General features: G+C 45.4%; 1 protein-coding gene across 1 annotated transcript in view; it reads left to right on the forward strand.

The window, feature by feature from the left end:
• The window catches only part of GC (GC vitamin D binding protein), a 40,919-nt gene that overhangs the window by 19,991 nt on the left and 8,639 nt on the right, over window positions 1-12,289 (forward strand). The window contains exons 5-11 of the mRNA XM_075127331.1: window positions 66-198; window positions 3,869-3,963; window positions 6,439-6,568; window positions 9,271-9,473; window positions 10,345-10,477; window positions 10,676-10,773; window positions 12,068-12,200. Coding sequence (XP_074983432.1) covers window positions 66-198; window positions 3,869-3,963; window positions 6,439-6,568; window positions 9,271-9,473; window positions 10,345-10,477; window positions 10,676-10,773; window positions 12,068-12,200 — 925 coding nt within the window. The remainder of the gene's footprint in view (window positions 1-65; window positions 199-3,868; window positions 3,964-6,438; window positions 6,569-9,270; window positions 9,474-10,344; window positions 10,478-10,675; window positions 10,774-12,067; window positions 12,201-12,289) is intronic.

Consider the following 12,289-nt stretch of genomic DNA (forward strand, 5'->3'; position numbering starts at 1 on the left):
TTCAATGTCTTTGAAAATCCCTCTGAGTTAACAAATCCTCCAGCCAAGTACTGTCTCTTTTCTAGGTTTGCTCATGAGTATTCCAGTAACTATGGACAAGCCCCACTCCCAGTATTGGTGGGTTCTATAAAGAGTTACTTATCCATGGTTGGGACTTGCTGCATTTCACCAAGCCCTACTGTGTGCTTCTTGAAAGAGGTAAGTGTGTCCCTCCTTCACTTGCTTCCTACCAACTTCTATAGCACTACAATTCTAAAACCTTTTAAAAAATGATGTCTCTTCTATTGGTTCTTTAAGCTTGACACTGTCCCTGTCACAATGGCATGGCAGCGTGTGCGCAAAATGCAGTGCCACACATCGTAAATTATACGTACCGTATAGAACAATGTTGGAGTATTACCTTGTTACCTTAGAACATTCAGGGTGCCATTTGGAAGGCTACCGAAGGATGTAGCAATTCAGCCCTGGCATCCACTGACTTTTAATCATGATTAAGCTGTGCGACTCTCACCAGTTTTGCTCCATGAGGAAGCAAGGGAACATTTGATCTGCATTTGATCCCCCTGGGTTTGCACTCCTTTAATATGTAATTGTTGAAGTCAAACCCAACATTCCCAATGAAACTCAGCTAAAGCTATTAAGTTTCATATCAGGACCTTGCTAAATCATGAATTTTGATAGAAAATCTAAATTTGTCCAAAGTCTACTCCATAGGTTTCACACAACTCTCGACATCTTACCAACTGTCTATGAGATGCTGCCACACATGAAAATGAGCACAAGGGGTTTGGTTGCACCACAATCAAACAATATCCCTCTTATGTAAACGCCAGTCTTATTACACTCAAAGTTGTCTAAGAGGAGATGGTTACTGCCATTCATTCATTCATTTTCATTTGTTTAAAAAAAGGCTACCCATCAAACAAGATATGGCCGAATAGTGTAGAGTCTTTCTGTGAGAGATCTATTGCTATGGAGATTCACTGTAATAGGCAGCACAGTCCCTTAAGGGAAACTATGAGAGAATGCAAAATAATTTCCTTGGTGGAGAGAGGGAGCTAGGAAATTAGTGAGGAGGGAGAGAAGTTTACTATGCCACTGGTACCAAAAAGGGGGTTTGCTCTGAATCAGCCTCCATACACTGTCTTACTGTGCACTTCAGGAAGATCGCATTTAGGGTCTATAGTTTTTATTTGGTTTCCTAGCATCACCATGCACCCAGACTGGAATAGGATTTGCTGCTAATGCAGTGGAGGCAGATGCACCAATTCCCTTTGCTTTCAGCCTGTAGGGAAATTAAGTAAACATCACAAACATGATGTTCATTTCCTACTAAGCGGCAGCTGCTAAACATCACTCCAGTCATTTCCAGCAACCTGGAAAACTATTTTATATGTTTCAGAGTAGCAGCTATGTTACTCTGTATCTGCAAAAAGAAAAGGAGTACTAGTGGCACCTTAGAGACTAACCAATTAATTTGGGCATAAGCTTTCGTGAGCTACAGCTCACTTCATCGGATGCATTCAGTGGAAAATACAGTGAGGAGATTTATATACACACAGAACATGAAAAAATGGGTGTTTATCATACACACTGTAAGGAGAGTGATCACTTAAGATGAGCTATTACCAGCAGGAGAGCCGGGGGGGGGAGAAAACCTTTTGTAGTGATAATCAAGGTGGGCCATTTCCAGCAGTTAACAGGAACGTCCAAGGAGAAGTGGGGGGTGGGGGAAATAAACATGGGGAAATAGTTTTACTTTGTGTAATGACCCATCCACTCCCAGTCTCTATTCAAGCCTAAGTTAATTGTATCCAGTTTGCAAATTAATTCCAATTCAGCAGTTTCTCGTTGGAATGTGTTTTTGAAGTCTTTTTGTTCTAATATTGTGACCTTTAGATCTGAAATCGAGTGACCAGAGAGATTGAAGTGTTCTCTGACTGGTTTATGAATGTTATAATTCTTGACATCTGATTTGTGTCCATTTATTCTTTTACGTAGAGACTGTCCAGTTTGACCAATGTACATGGCAGAGGGGCATTGCTGGCACATGATGGCATATATCACATTGGTAGATGTGCAGGTGAACGAGCCTCTGATAGTGTGGCTGATGTGATTAGGCCCTATGATGGTGTCCCCTGAATATATATGTGGACACAGTTGGCATTGGGCTTTGTTGCAAGGATAGGTTCCTGGGTTAGTGGTTCTGTTGTGTGGTGTGTGGTTGCTGGTGAGTATTTGCTTCAGGTTGGGGGGCTGTCTGTAGGCAACGACTGGCCTGTCTCTCAAGATTTGTGAGAGTGATGGGTCGTCCTTCAGGATAGATTGTAGATCCTTGATGATGCGTTGGAGAGGTTTTAGTTGGGGGCTGAAGGTGATGGCTAGTGGCGTTCTGTTATTTTCTTTGTTGGGCCTGTCCTGTAGTAGGTGACTTCTGGGTACTCTTCTGGCTCTGTCAATTTGTTTCTTCACTTCAGCAGGTGGGTATTGTAGTTGTAAGAATGCTTGATAGAGATCTTGTAGGTGTTTGTCTCTGTCAGAGGGGTTGGAGAAAATGCGGTTGTATCATAGAGCTTGGCTGTAGACAATGGATCGAGTGGTGTGGTCTGGGTGAAAGCTGGAGGCATGTAGGTAGAAATAGCAGTCAGTAGGTTTCCGGTATAGGGTGATGTTTATGTGACCATCGCTTATTAGCACTGTAGTGTCCAGGAAGTGGATCTCTTAAGTGGACTGGTCCAGGCTGAGGCTGATGTTGGGATGGAAATTGTTGAAATCATGGTGGAATTCCTCAAGGGCTTCTTTTCCATGGGTCCAGATGATGCAGATCTCATCAATGTAGCACAAGTAGAGTAGGGGCATTAGGGGACGAGAGCTGAGGAAGCGTTGTTCTAAGTCAGCCATAAAAATGCTGGCATATTGTGGGGCCATGCGGCACTTCAAATCAGCGGCACTGGTATGGGTACCCACATGGCCCCACATGGCAGCACTCCTAAATTAGCACACTGCAAGCTCCAGTCCAGAGCCACAGATGGAGGATCACTGCTGTGACCTTCTCAACATGGAGATCAGGATCTCCCAGGGGTGGGGAATCACAAATTGGTGACAGGGGATCATATATTGCTAAATAGTAAAGCAGGCCTGGCTCGATGAGAGATGGTCCTGGTAGGGAAGCAGAGGTCCCAGACTGTAAAAGATAGAGAATCACCCCCTTTGGATGATAGTGATCTTAAGAGAAAGGAAGTAAGTTTGGAACTCTAAATAAAAATAAAGAGATTCGGAAGTTAAAAGCCACTTTTGAAAAGGAGTGAATTACTAGGAAGAGAAATGCAAATGACTGAGAACTGCCAAGTTAACATATTCAGACCTGAATTTCTGACACTCCTCAGGACAGAGAAGAGGGCAGCAGTTCGTCAGCATTGAAACCAGTAAAAAGGGTATTCATGACAGGAAGAAGGGGCTCCAGTTGGAGTACCCTAGGTGACAAGACATCTTACATGAGCCTAAAGACTATATAAATATCTCCTTGAACCATCGCAAAACTGAAGGACCACAAGTGATAGTGGACATCTAGGAAAGCTGTGTGTAATTTCAGCATTGCATTGAGGGTTAATGGGGATATTTAGATTCATTTAGGATAATAAACTGAATGACACACTGAATGCATCCGATGAAGTGAGCTGTAGCTCACGAAAGCTTATGCTCAAATAAATTTGTTAGTCGCTAAGGTGCCACAAGTCCTCCTTTTCTTTTTGCGAATACAGACTAACACGGCTGCTACTCTGAAAACTGACTGATAGGAATGCTCCCGTAGACTACAAGTAAAGGAGTCAATCTGTGCCTAATGCAGTTCTTCTCCTTTCTGTTCCAGAGGTTAGAAAGAAAGACTCTGTCCATACTCACCACCATGTCAAACAGAATTTGTTCCCGCTATGCAGTATATGGGAAGGAAAAATCAAAGTTCAGGTACGAAGGCAATACTATATGTTCAGAAGTGAAGGTGTTTCATATTTGAATTTCCTGTTTCCTGTAAATTTGTAATAAGATTCAGCAGGATTTGAAAAATAAGTGCACTATTGTATTCTGTGGAAAAGTACTGTTTTGGTAGAGGTGCAAAGCAACCAGTCTAACCTATTACCGTTCTTTTGTAGCATGTCAAAACTGTGAAATCCTTGTTTAGATGGGCTCCCATTCAACCCAAGATTATTTCAGCTGACATGGCTACAGATCTCTCTTGTGTATGGTTGGTGGAGTCTCACATCCAATTAGAAGGGTGCTCAAGAGGCATATACTTACTGTTTCTAGTCTGCAGAGATAAGAGAGTAGATTGGGCTTTCGGCTTTGTAGTGGCATTGTGAACAGCGAGAGTGTTGTTTGTGTACTGAGCACAGAGAGCAAGATATTAATGTTCCGGGCTCTTGACTAGTGCCGGAAGGTGGGATAACATAAGAGTGTATCAAGGATAAAGGTGGCAAGTGCTCATGGATACTCTTGGTTTCAGAGTTAAATTTGGGTATGGAGCCATGCCTCTGGATTTCCCAACTCCAGCTATTTAGGCCAACATCTTCAAATGAGATGTCTCAGGTTTGGCACTTTAATTAATGTGCTGCTTTTCAGAGCTGCTCAGCACCCATATGGAATCACAAGTGCTCAGCGCCTCTGAAAATCAAGACTACTTATTTAAGTACTTACACAGGGAAGGATGTACCTAAATTTAGCCACCCATGCTTGAAAAAGTTTGTCTTTTTCTTTCCCAACTACACTGTTTTAATGAGATTCTTTCAAACATTAGTCCATCGTTAGAGAGGGCTAAAGTATGACATCTCTACTCACCTGTAACTCAGTCATTGCTCAGGCATCATTCCCAGTGACTTCACAGGGAGCTTGTCAGAGTAGAACAATATACCACGTGAGGAGGAATTGGCCCAATGATCCTGGTTTATGCAAGCATGTTAAAGCATTTCAGTCTTCCAGTTCATTGTGGTGTACTCACCATTAGAACACCCACTTGCAACAGGGCATAATGTTGCAGGTACGCCCAGCTCCAACCCCTTCTGCTGGCCATCTCCATCTGCGTGGGTCTTCCATGGCCTGGCCCTCCACGCAAGTTACCTAAGAGTTCAAAGTTCAATCCCCTTTCAGGGCATTCAAAGTCCCAACACACACACAAGCTCCTGAGCTCAACTCACCGTTCTTACTGGACTTCTCTTCAGTTCCCTGCCCCTTATAGCCTCCCCGATACAGAAGCCTGCTCTGCGGGTCTCTTCTATTCTTTAGTCCCCTTTCAGAAGGTCTCCCTGGACACTTGGCCCCTTGTTCCAAGGGTCCGCCACATAGTTAGCTCTATTCCTGTGGCTCAGTTCTTCAGCCATAGACAACACCAAATTCATAGGCCTTCCCACACAGACAAATACTTCTCCCACAACAATCTCTTCCACACCTAGCTCTCTCAGCCTGTGTAAAGCCCAGCAGGTCTATACACAGGCCTGTAGGGTTGCTAGGCAGTGAACACCAGCTCCACACTGACACCTGTTACCAGCTTGTGCACCCCAACCCATGACCCACTGCAGACACCAACCCCAGGAAGTCTCACCTCTAGGGGTTTGACAGACAACAGCTTCATGGCACCTGATTGTCTCCGTACACTGTATAAACCCAAGGGCCATTCCAGGAAGTGTCTAGGCAATAATGCAGAGTACTAGCTGGCTGCCATAACCACCCTACATTCTCTGTTCCTGAATTCCCAGTATTGATCTTGAATCTTGACCCCCATTCGAACCCTGGAATACCCACATGGCCCCCGATACCTGGTATTGGCCCTCGGCCTGATCTCCAACTTGTCTCTAGCTCTGTTCTTTGGCCTGACTCGCTGCCTGACTATTGACCCTGGTACTTATTCTGAAGCCCAGCGGTTGTTCCTGCCTACTGAGTTCCTGCCACTAGTCCAGCTTATCTTCACCCAGGATCCTGACAGCCTGCTTTTAAGGCCCAAGTGCCTGATGGATCACCACCTAACTCAGGCCAGGAGGCAATCAGTCATTCACCCCACTGGTGTTGGTTGTGTCTCTAATTGAGGTTCTTCCCTTTCTCTGGCAGGTGATGGGGAAACACCATCACACTGCTTTTCTATTTTTAGTCCATATTTTAAAAAGCCATAAGATATATGCGGGTCATCTTAGTAGGTTGAGAGCTAAAGTATTGGCAATAAAAGACTTTGTTGAACCTGCTCCTGGTTCAACATTCAATAAAAAATTTACCGTATTTGTTTTTTCAGACCTTCTGCAGCCATAGTGTGAAACAAGCAAATCTCTTTTTAGTTACTCGTGTTCAAAATTTGTGGCACTTATCCTACAAATGTCAATAGACAGGACTTAAGAACAGTAGGCAGACTTTGGAATGGCTAAAATACCTAATTCCATTTTGCATTTTGTGACTGTCTAGCACCTTAACAATGTTTGCTCAGAAGATACCCTCTGCCTCATTTGAGGACATTTCCCCACTAGCTGAAGACTCTGCTGAGGTGTTTTCCAAGTGCTGTAATTCCATGACTGAAGACTGCATGCTGAAGGAGGTAGGAATCCCAGAATTCTAGACAGAGCAGACCTCTTAGGTCATCTAGCACAGTGGCTCTTCACTTTGTTGAGCCCACAAGCCAAAAAATGGCCCCGAAAGTCATGCCACAAAAGCTTGTGGGATTTGGATCAAAGGGAGAAACAATGGGAGGCATTGGAATGCTTTGAGCAATAGGTTGGGCAAACTGTCAGGTCTTGAGGACTTGTGTGTAGGGGTGCTGGGGACGCTCAGTGGGGCTGGCAGGGGTCTGATGCTGGGTGGGGGTTTGGGAGCCTGTGGGATGGTGGGCTGTTTCCTTTCTCTTCTCCCACCTCTGCCTGCTTAGTACTCACTTCAATGAGTACTGTTTTGGGATGCTGGCTCTGCAGCCTCTAGAAACAGCACATCCGCTACCCCAGAATTAGGTTCTCTAGGCAAGTGGGAGGAGGGGAAGGCAGAGAGCTGTGTGGTGACTGGGTTGGGAGGTGGAAAAGGGCTAAGGTGGCAGGAGCAGCAGAAGAGAAAAGGGAGAGAGCAAGATGTGCTCCCTGGATCCTACAAACTGCAGGATTTGGCTTTTTTCCCCTCAGTCCATAAAATAAGGGTCACACACTGTAGACTGAGAAACACTGACTTAGTCCAGACTCCTTGCTGGTGCAGTAGTATACCACACTGTACGCTTGGTTGTGCTTTGGTGTTTTGTTTAACATGTCTCAAGTAGTTGAACTTCCACAATCCCTTCCCTTAGAAAATTCTTAGGAGAAGGCCAGAGTTTGAAAGTATTTTGGCTGCCCAATGGGAGTTAGGAACCTAAACACCTTTAATAATCTCGCCTGAAGTGCATAAGCTTCGTAAGTGCTATCATTTCAGTCTTCAAAGGGGCTTGTTTTGTTTCTGCTGCTTATTCCCTCTGGGTTTCTTTTCCTTTAGGGTATGTCTACACTTACCGGTAGGTTGGAACTGCTACAATCGATGCAGCGAGTATCAATTTAGCGGCTCTGGTGAAGACACGCTAAATCGATGGGAGAGCACTCTCCCGTCGATTTGTGTACTCCACCTCCCCGAGAAGCATAAGGGAAGTCAACAGGAGATGCTCTCCTGTCTACCCAGCACAGTGTAGCCATTGCCGTAAGTGGATCTAACTACATCGACTTCAGTTACGTTATTCACGTAACTGAAGTTGCATAAATTAGATGGATTTACTGTGGTAGTATAATCCAGCCCTAGTTTCAGATGACTGTACTAATTAAAAAAACTTCTTTGAAATGGGATCTCTAGAGAGTAGCATGAGTGATTCCATTCAATTTCCCATTTCATGTATTTATTTCTGTATTGGTAATTGAGCTTCCAAATCACCAGCTAACTTATTAGTATAATAATCACTTGTGCTGCTAATTGTTTCCCCTATTTCTTTATTTACTCTTCCTCATGGAAGAAGTTGTTAACAGATGGATTTCTCTATTTGATAGGTGCCCATCACACTGCTGTGGGGTTTGAGTAAATACATCCATTGAAAATTCTTTTATTCAGTTTCTGTATTGACTCACCCATTAGTTTCCCTCCAAGACAATAATGTATTTGTGGGGGAAATGTCTTCCTAACCTCAGTCTTTAGGTTTTATGTCCTAAAGTTTGGGGATTAATATCAGTTCTACAGTTTTATCCTAGATAGTCAAATAGTGGATGATATTCTTATTCAGATTGGGCCAAGATTTTCAACAGTGACTAGTGATCTGGGGTATCTCAATTTTGGGGTGTCCAGCATCAGATACTTACAGCTTTCAGAGAGTGAGTATTCAAAGCTTTCCAAAAAAATCACCTTGATGGCATCCCACGTTGGGCACCTAAACATGGACTCACTAGTTACTTTTGAGTGTCTTAACTTCAATGTCTAATCCTCTTCTAAAATCGACTCAGCTTTTACAATGATGCCTTGTGACAGTAAGATCCATGTGTGCAAACAAAGTTGGCTTTGACTGATTACTGTTAAGATGATATGGACTCTAAGCATTTGAAAACTGACACGTAACCCTGAGCATTGCACCCAACCCTGCACATTCAAAGTCCAATACCAAAGTTCACTAGTTGGACTTTGTGATGTTTCTGGCAGGTAGGAAAAGTTAAGCCAGTTTTCAGAGGCTGCAAAAGCCAGAGTCATGCCTTTTGGGTATCTCAACCATCAGGAATTGGTTCTGATATTGTAATCCTTCTACCATGTGTGTTTATTGTTTGACACATTGTCAGTTTGAGACCGTTTGGGATCTAGAGTTGTTTGACAGCACAGAGCTAAATTTCCCTCCAGCTTGTGAAATTCACTTAAGGTCTTATGAACTCACTTGTTTTTCTCACTCTGAACTCCAGGAACCAGATCCAAAGCCCAGACAGTAACTGGAAATGCTGCTGGTCCAAACACAACAGACTTATTATTAATAATAGATAAGGCACTGGAGGAATGACCGCAGGGCTGGGAGTCAGGGGGTCCTGAGTAGTAATCATAGCTCTGCCACTGACTCACCATTTGGCCTTGAGCAAATCATTTCACCTTCCTGCTTGTTTCCCCATCTGTAAATGGGGTTGATAATATTTATCCACATGCCTCCTAAGGGCATAGCGGGAATTTAGTAGTCAGTGTCTGCACACTGCTTAAGACAGGTAAACCATTGTAAAAATGTCAGGTATCACTATACTTCAGCCCTTAAACTCATTGCTGTCTTCTTTATAGTTGTCAGAACTCACCACAAAAATCTGCACTAAACTATCATCCAAGGACGAAAAATTTTCTGATTGTTGCAAAGGAAAAAATCTCCTGGAAAACTACTTCTGCATGTATTCACTGCAACCTGCTAAATCCCCTCAACTGCCGGAACTCCAAAGGCCCACAGACGAACAGCTGTGCACTGGTGATGGGAGCCATCAGATGGATCGGTACATAGTCTCATTGCCCTCCTTCCCCAGCCCAGACAGAACAATGGTTACCACTGTCCAAGCGGAGCCTTAGTTTCATTCTAACCCTTCTGAAAGGCACTGGGTTAATTGCCTTTGGTTTATGATTATTCATATCACTTGTACGTCAGCAGCATCAAGAGGTCCTCGTTGAGACAGGGGCCCATCATGCTTCGGTGCTGCATAACCCTAATAAGAGACAGTTCCTGCCCCCAAAGCACTAACCATCTAAATAGACAAGACAGACAGAGTGTGTGGGGGGCGGGGGGGAGGAAATACTATGATGTGAAAAGAAGCACAGAGAGATTAAGTGACTAACCCAAGGACACGCAGGGAGTCAGTGTCAGAGCCAGGACTATAACCCAGATCTCCTGAGTCCCAGTCCTGTGCCTTAACCACAAGACCATCCTTCCTCTCTTCAGGGGTATCACCCAGCAGCTCCCAACAGGATCAGGGTCCCATTGTGCATGTTGCTGTACTGACACACAAAGACATAGGCCCGGAGCTTCAAAGGTATTCAGCTCAATGTGAGCTAGGCACCTGGGTATCTTTGAGGATTTGGACCACAGTCCCTTCCCCCAAACAGCTTACAATCATAAGCAGAAATGTAATGATGATGGGAAGTGTCAGGAAATGTTAAAAGAAAAGGAGTACTTGTGGCACCTTAGGAAATGTTAAGAATAGGTGGCACTACGAGCCCTGCCTGTGATCCACACTGGAGAAATTGGTGGTTTTGTCTTTGTAAGAAAGCATCATCTAAAGCTTGTCAGCAATGCTGAAAGGAGGGATCTGGTTTCATCCCATGATGAACACGCAAACTAGAGGGTACCATGTTTTTCTTGTCCTGTTGCAGATTCATATTTGAGAAAGCGCGGAGGCAAACCAGCATCCCAGAGGTGTTCCTAAGTAAGGTGTATGATGCTACCCATAATCTTGTCAATGGATGCTGTCCTGCTGCGGATTCCATTGCTTGTGTCTCTAGCAAGGTAACAAGTGTAATCGTTTTCTCTCACACGTTCAGATGCCCTCTGCCTTGCTCTTAAATTTCTCCTTCCCCTAAAATCTTTCCCAAACTCACACAGAGCTTGTATGCGCCAGCCACAGCTAGCGGATCAGGACAATGCATTGTGACAGACAAGGGGATTTCTTGATTATAGAAATATTCCTTTTTTTCTGCACTGCAGAGGCCACAGCTGAGGGGGGAGATATTCAAATTCCTAGCAAAGGCCAATGAGCTATGCGGAGAATATAATGACCTGACGTTCCTCGAATTCAAACAGAGGTAAGAATACACATTCCTGATCCTGTAAGCTCTTCTACTTCCGCCATTTGCTCCTAAAGCTTCTCCTCCATTCTTGACTAATAGGGCACTGCCTGCAATATGTCCTGAATATTCCTACGCCCTTTTAAACAACTTCATTTCAGCTGTGTCTTTGCGCCTTTTAAGTTCACTTTCTACACATGTTCTAGTGACCAAGTTCACAGGCGCGAGTGTTTTGGGAAACATAGAAATTTGAAGTGAATCATGGAGGATATTCACAGAAAGCAGATCTATTTGGACCAGAAACCTCACAGAGAATTATGCTCCTCAACTCACAGCATAGAAATAGCCCGTGTGACCTGTGTCCAGTCAAAAGTGTTCAGAATTAAGGGATGTGTAAATTATCTGTGGCCCAGAGGTGATTTCTCTTGAAAGGGGACAAGGCAATGACTTCTTCTGCCCGCTTTAGTTTTGAGGCAGGGCCAGGGGTGGCAGATCTGTACAATTTTTGGTGGTGTCCAGAATGGGTCCAAGTCCTGCCTGCCCACCCCCCTCCCACACACACAAACCTACACCTACCTAAGTCTCTGGGAGGGAGTTTGGGTGCGGGAGGGGTGCAGGCTCTGGGAGGGAGTTTGGATGATGGGTGCGGGCTCTGGGCTGGGGCAAGGGGTTGGGGTGCAGCAGGGGGTGAGGGGTGCGGCACTTATCTTGGGTGGCTCCCGAAAGTAACCCGCACACCCCTCTGGCAGTGGTTCCTAGGCGAGGGGACCGGGGGGGGGTCTCCACGTGCCGCTACCTGCAGGCTCCGCCTCTGCAGCTCCCATTGGTCACAGTTCCCGGCCAATGGGAGCTGCAGAGTCAGTGCTCAGGGTAGGGGCAGTGCGAGAAGACCACCCCCACGGGGCCACGGGGACGTGCCGGCCGCTTCCGGGAGTGGCGTGGAGCGAGAGTGAGCAGGAAGCCGGCTTAGCCTCGCTGCGCTGCCGGTGGCAGCGGTCGGGGGCCCCTGGGCCCTTTTAAATCACTCAGGAGTGGCAGGCGGGGCCGGGAGACACTCCAGGGGAGGCATGCGGGGGCTATACGAGGGGCAAGGAGAGAGACCGGGCCCCGAACACTGGTGGAGCCAGGCCCCGGGGCCCGGAATATTCCTGGAGCACGGGCACCACAGGCCCATATAACTCACCCCCGGGCAGGGCTGCTAGTAGCTGAGACATGTATTTGTACACCAATTAAACAGATCAGTGTAATTTTTAGTGCTTATTCTGTCACTAACGCATCCTTTAAAATCTGACCTGTTGCCACTACATTGCAGACTAAAAGAAAGCTTCAGCAAGACAATGCCTGATGCAACCCCAGCCTCCCTTGCCGAGCTGGTGGAGCAGAGAGCCAATTTCGCCTCCACGTGCTGTATTATGAATGCACCTCCACTGTACTGTGGCGTGAAGGTAAAGTGCCCTCTCTTTCTCTGCTCTCTTCAGTGACATTCAGGGGATATTTATTTGGTTTTCATCTGTCATGTGACTCCTCCTGTAGC

Source organism: Caretta caretta, chromosome 4, assembly GCF_965140235.1.
Source record: "Caretta caretta isolate rCarCar2 chromosome 4, rCarCar1.hap1, whole genome shotgun sequence".
Classification (NCBI taxonomy): domain Eukaryota; kingdom Metazoa; phylum Chordata; order Testudines; family Cheloniidae; genus Caretta; species Caretta caretta.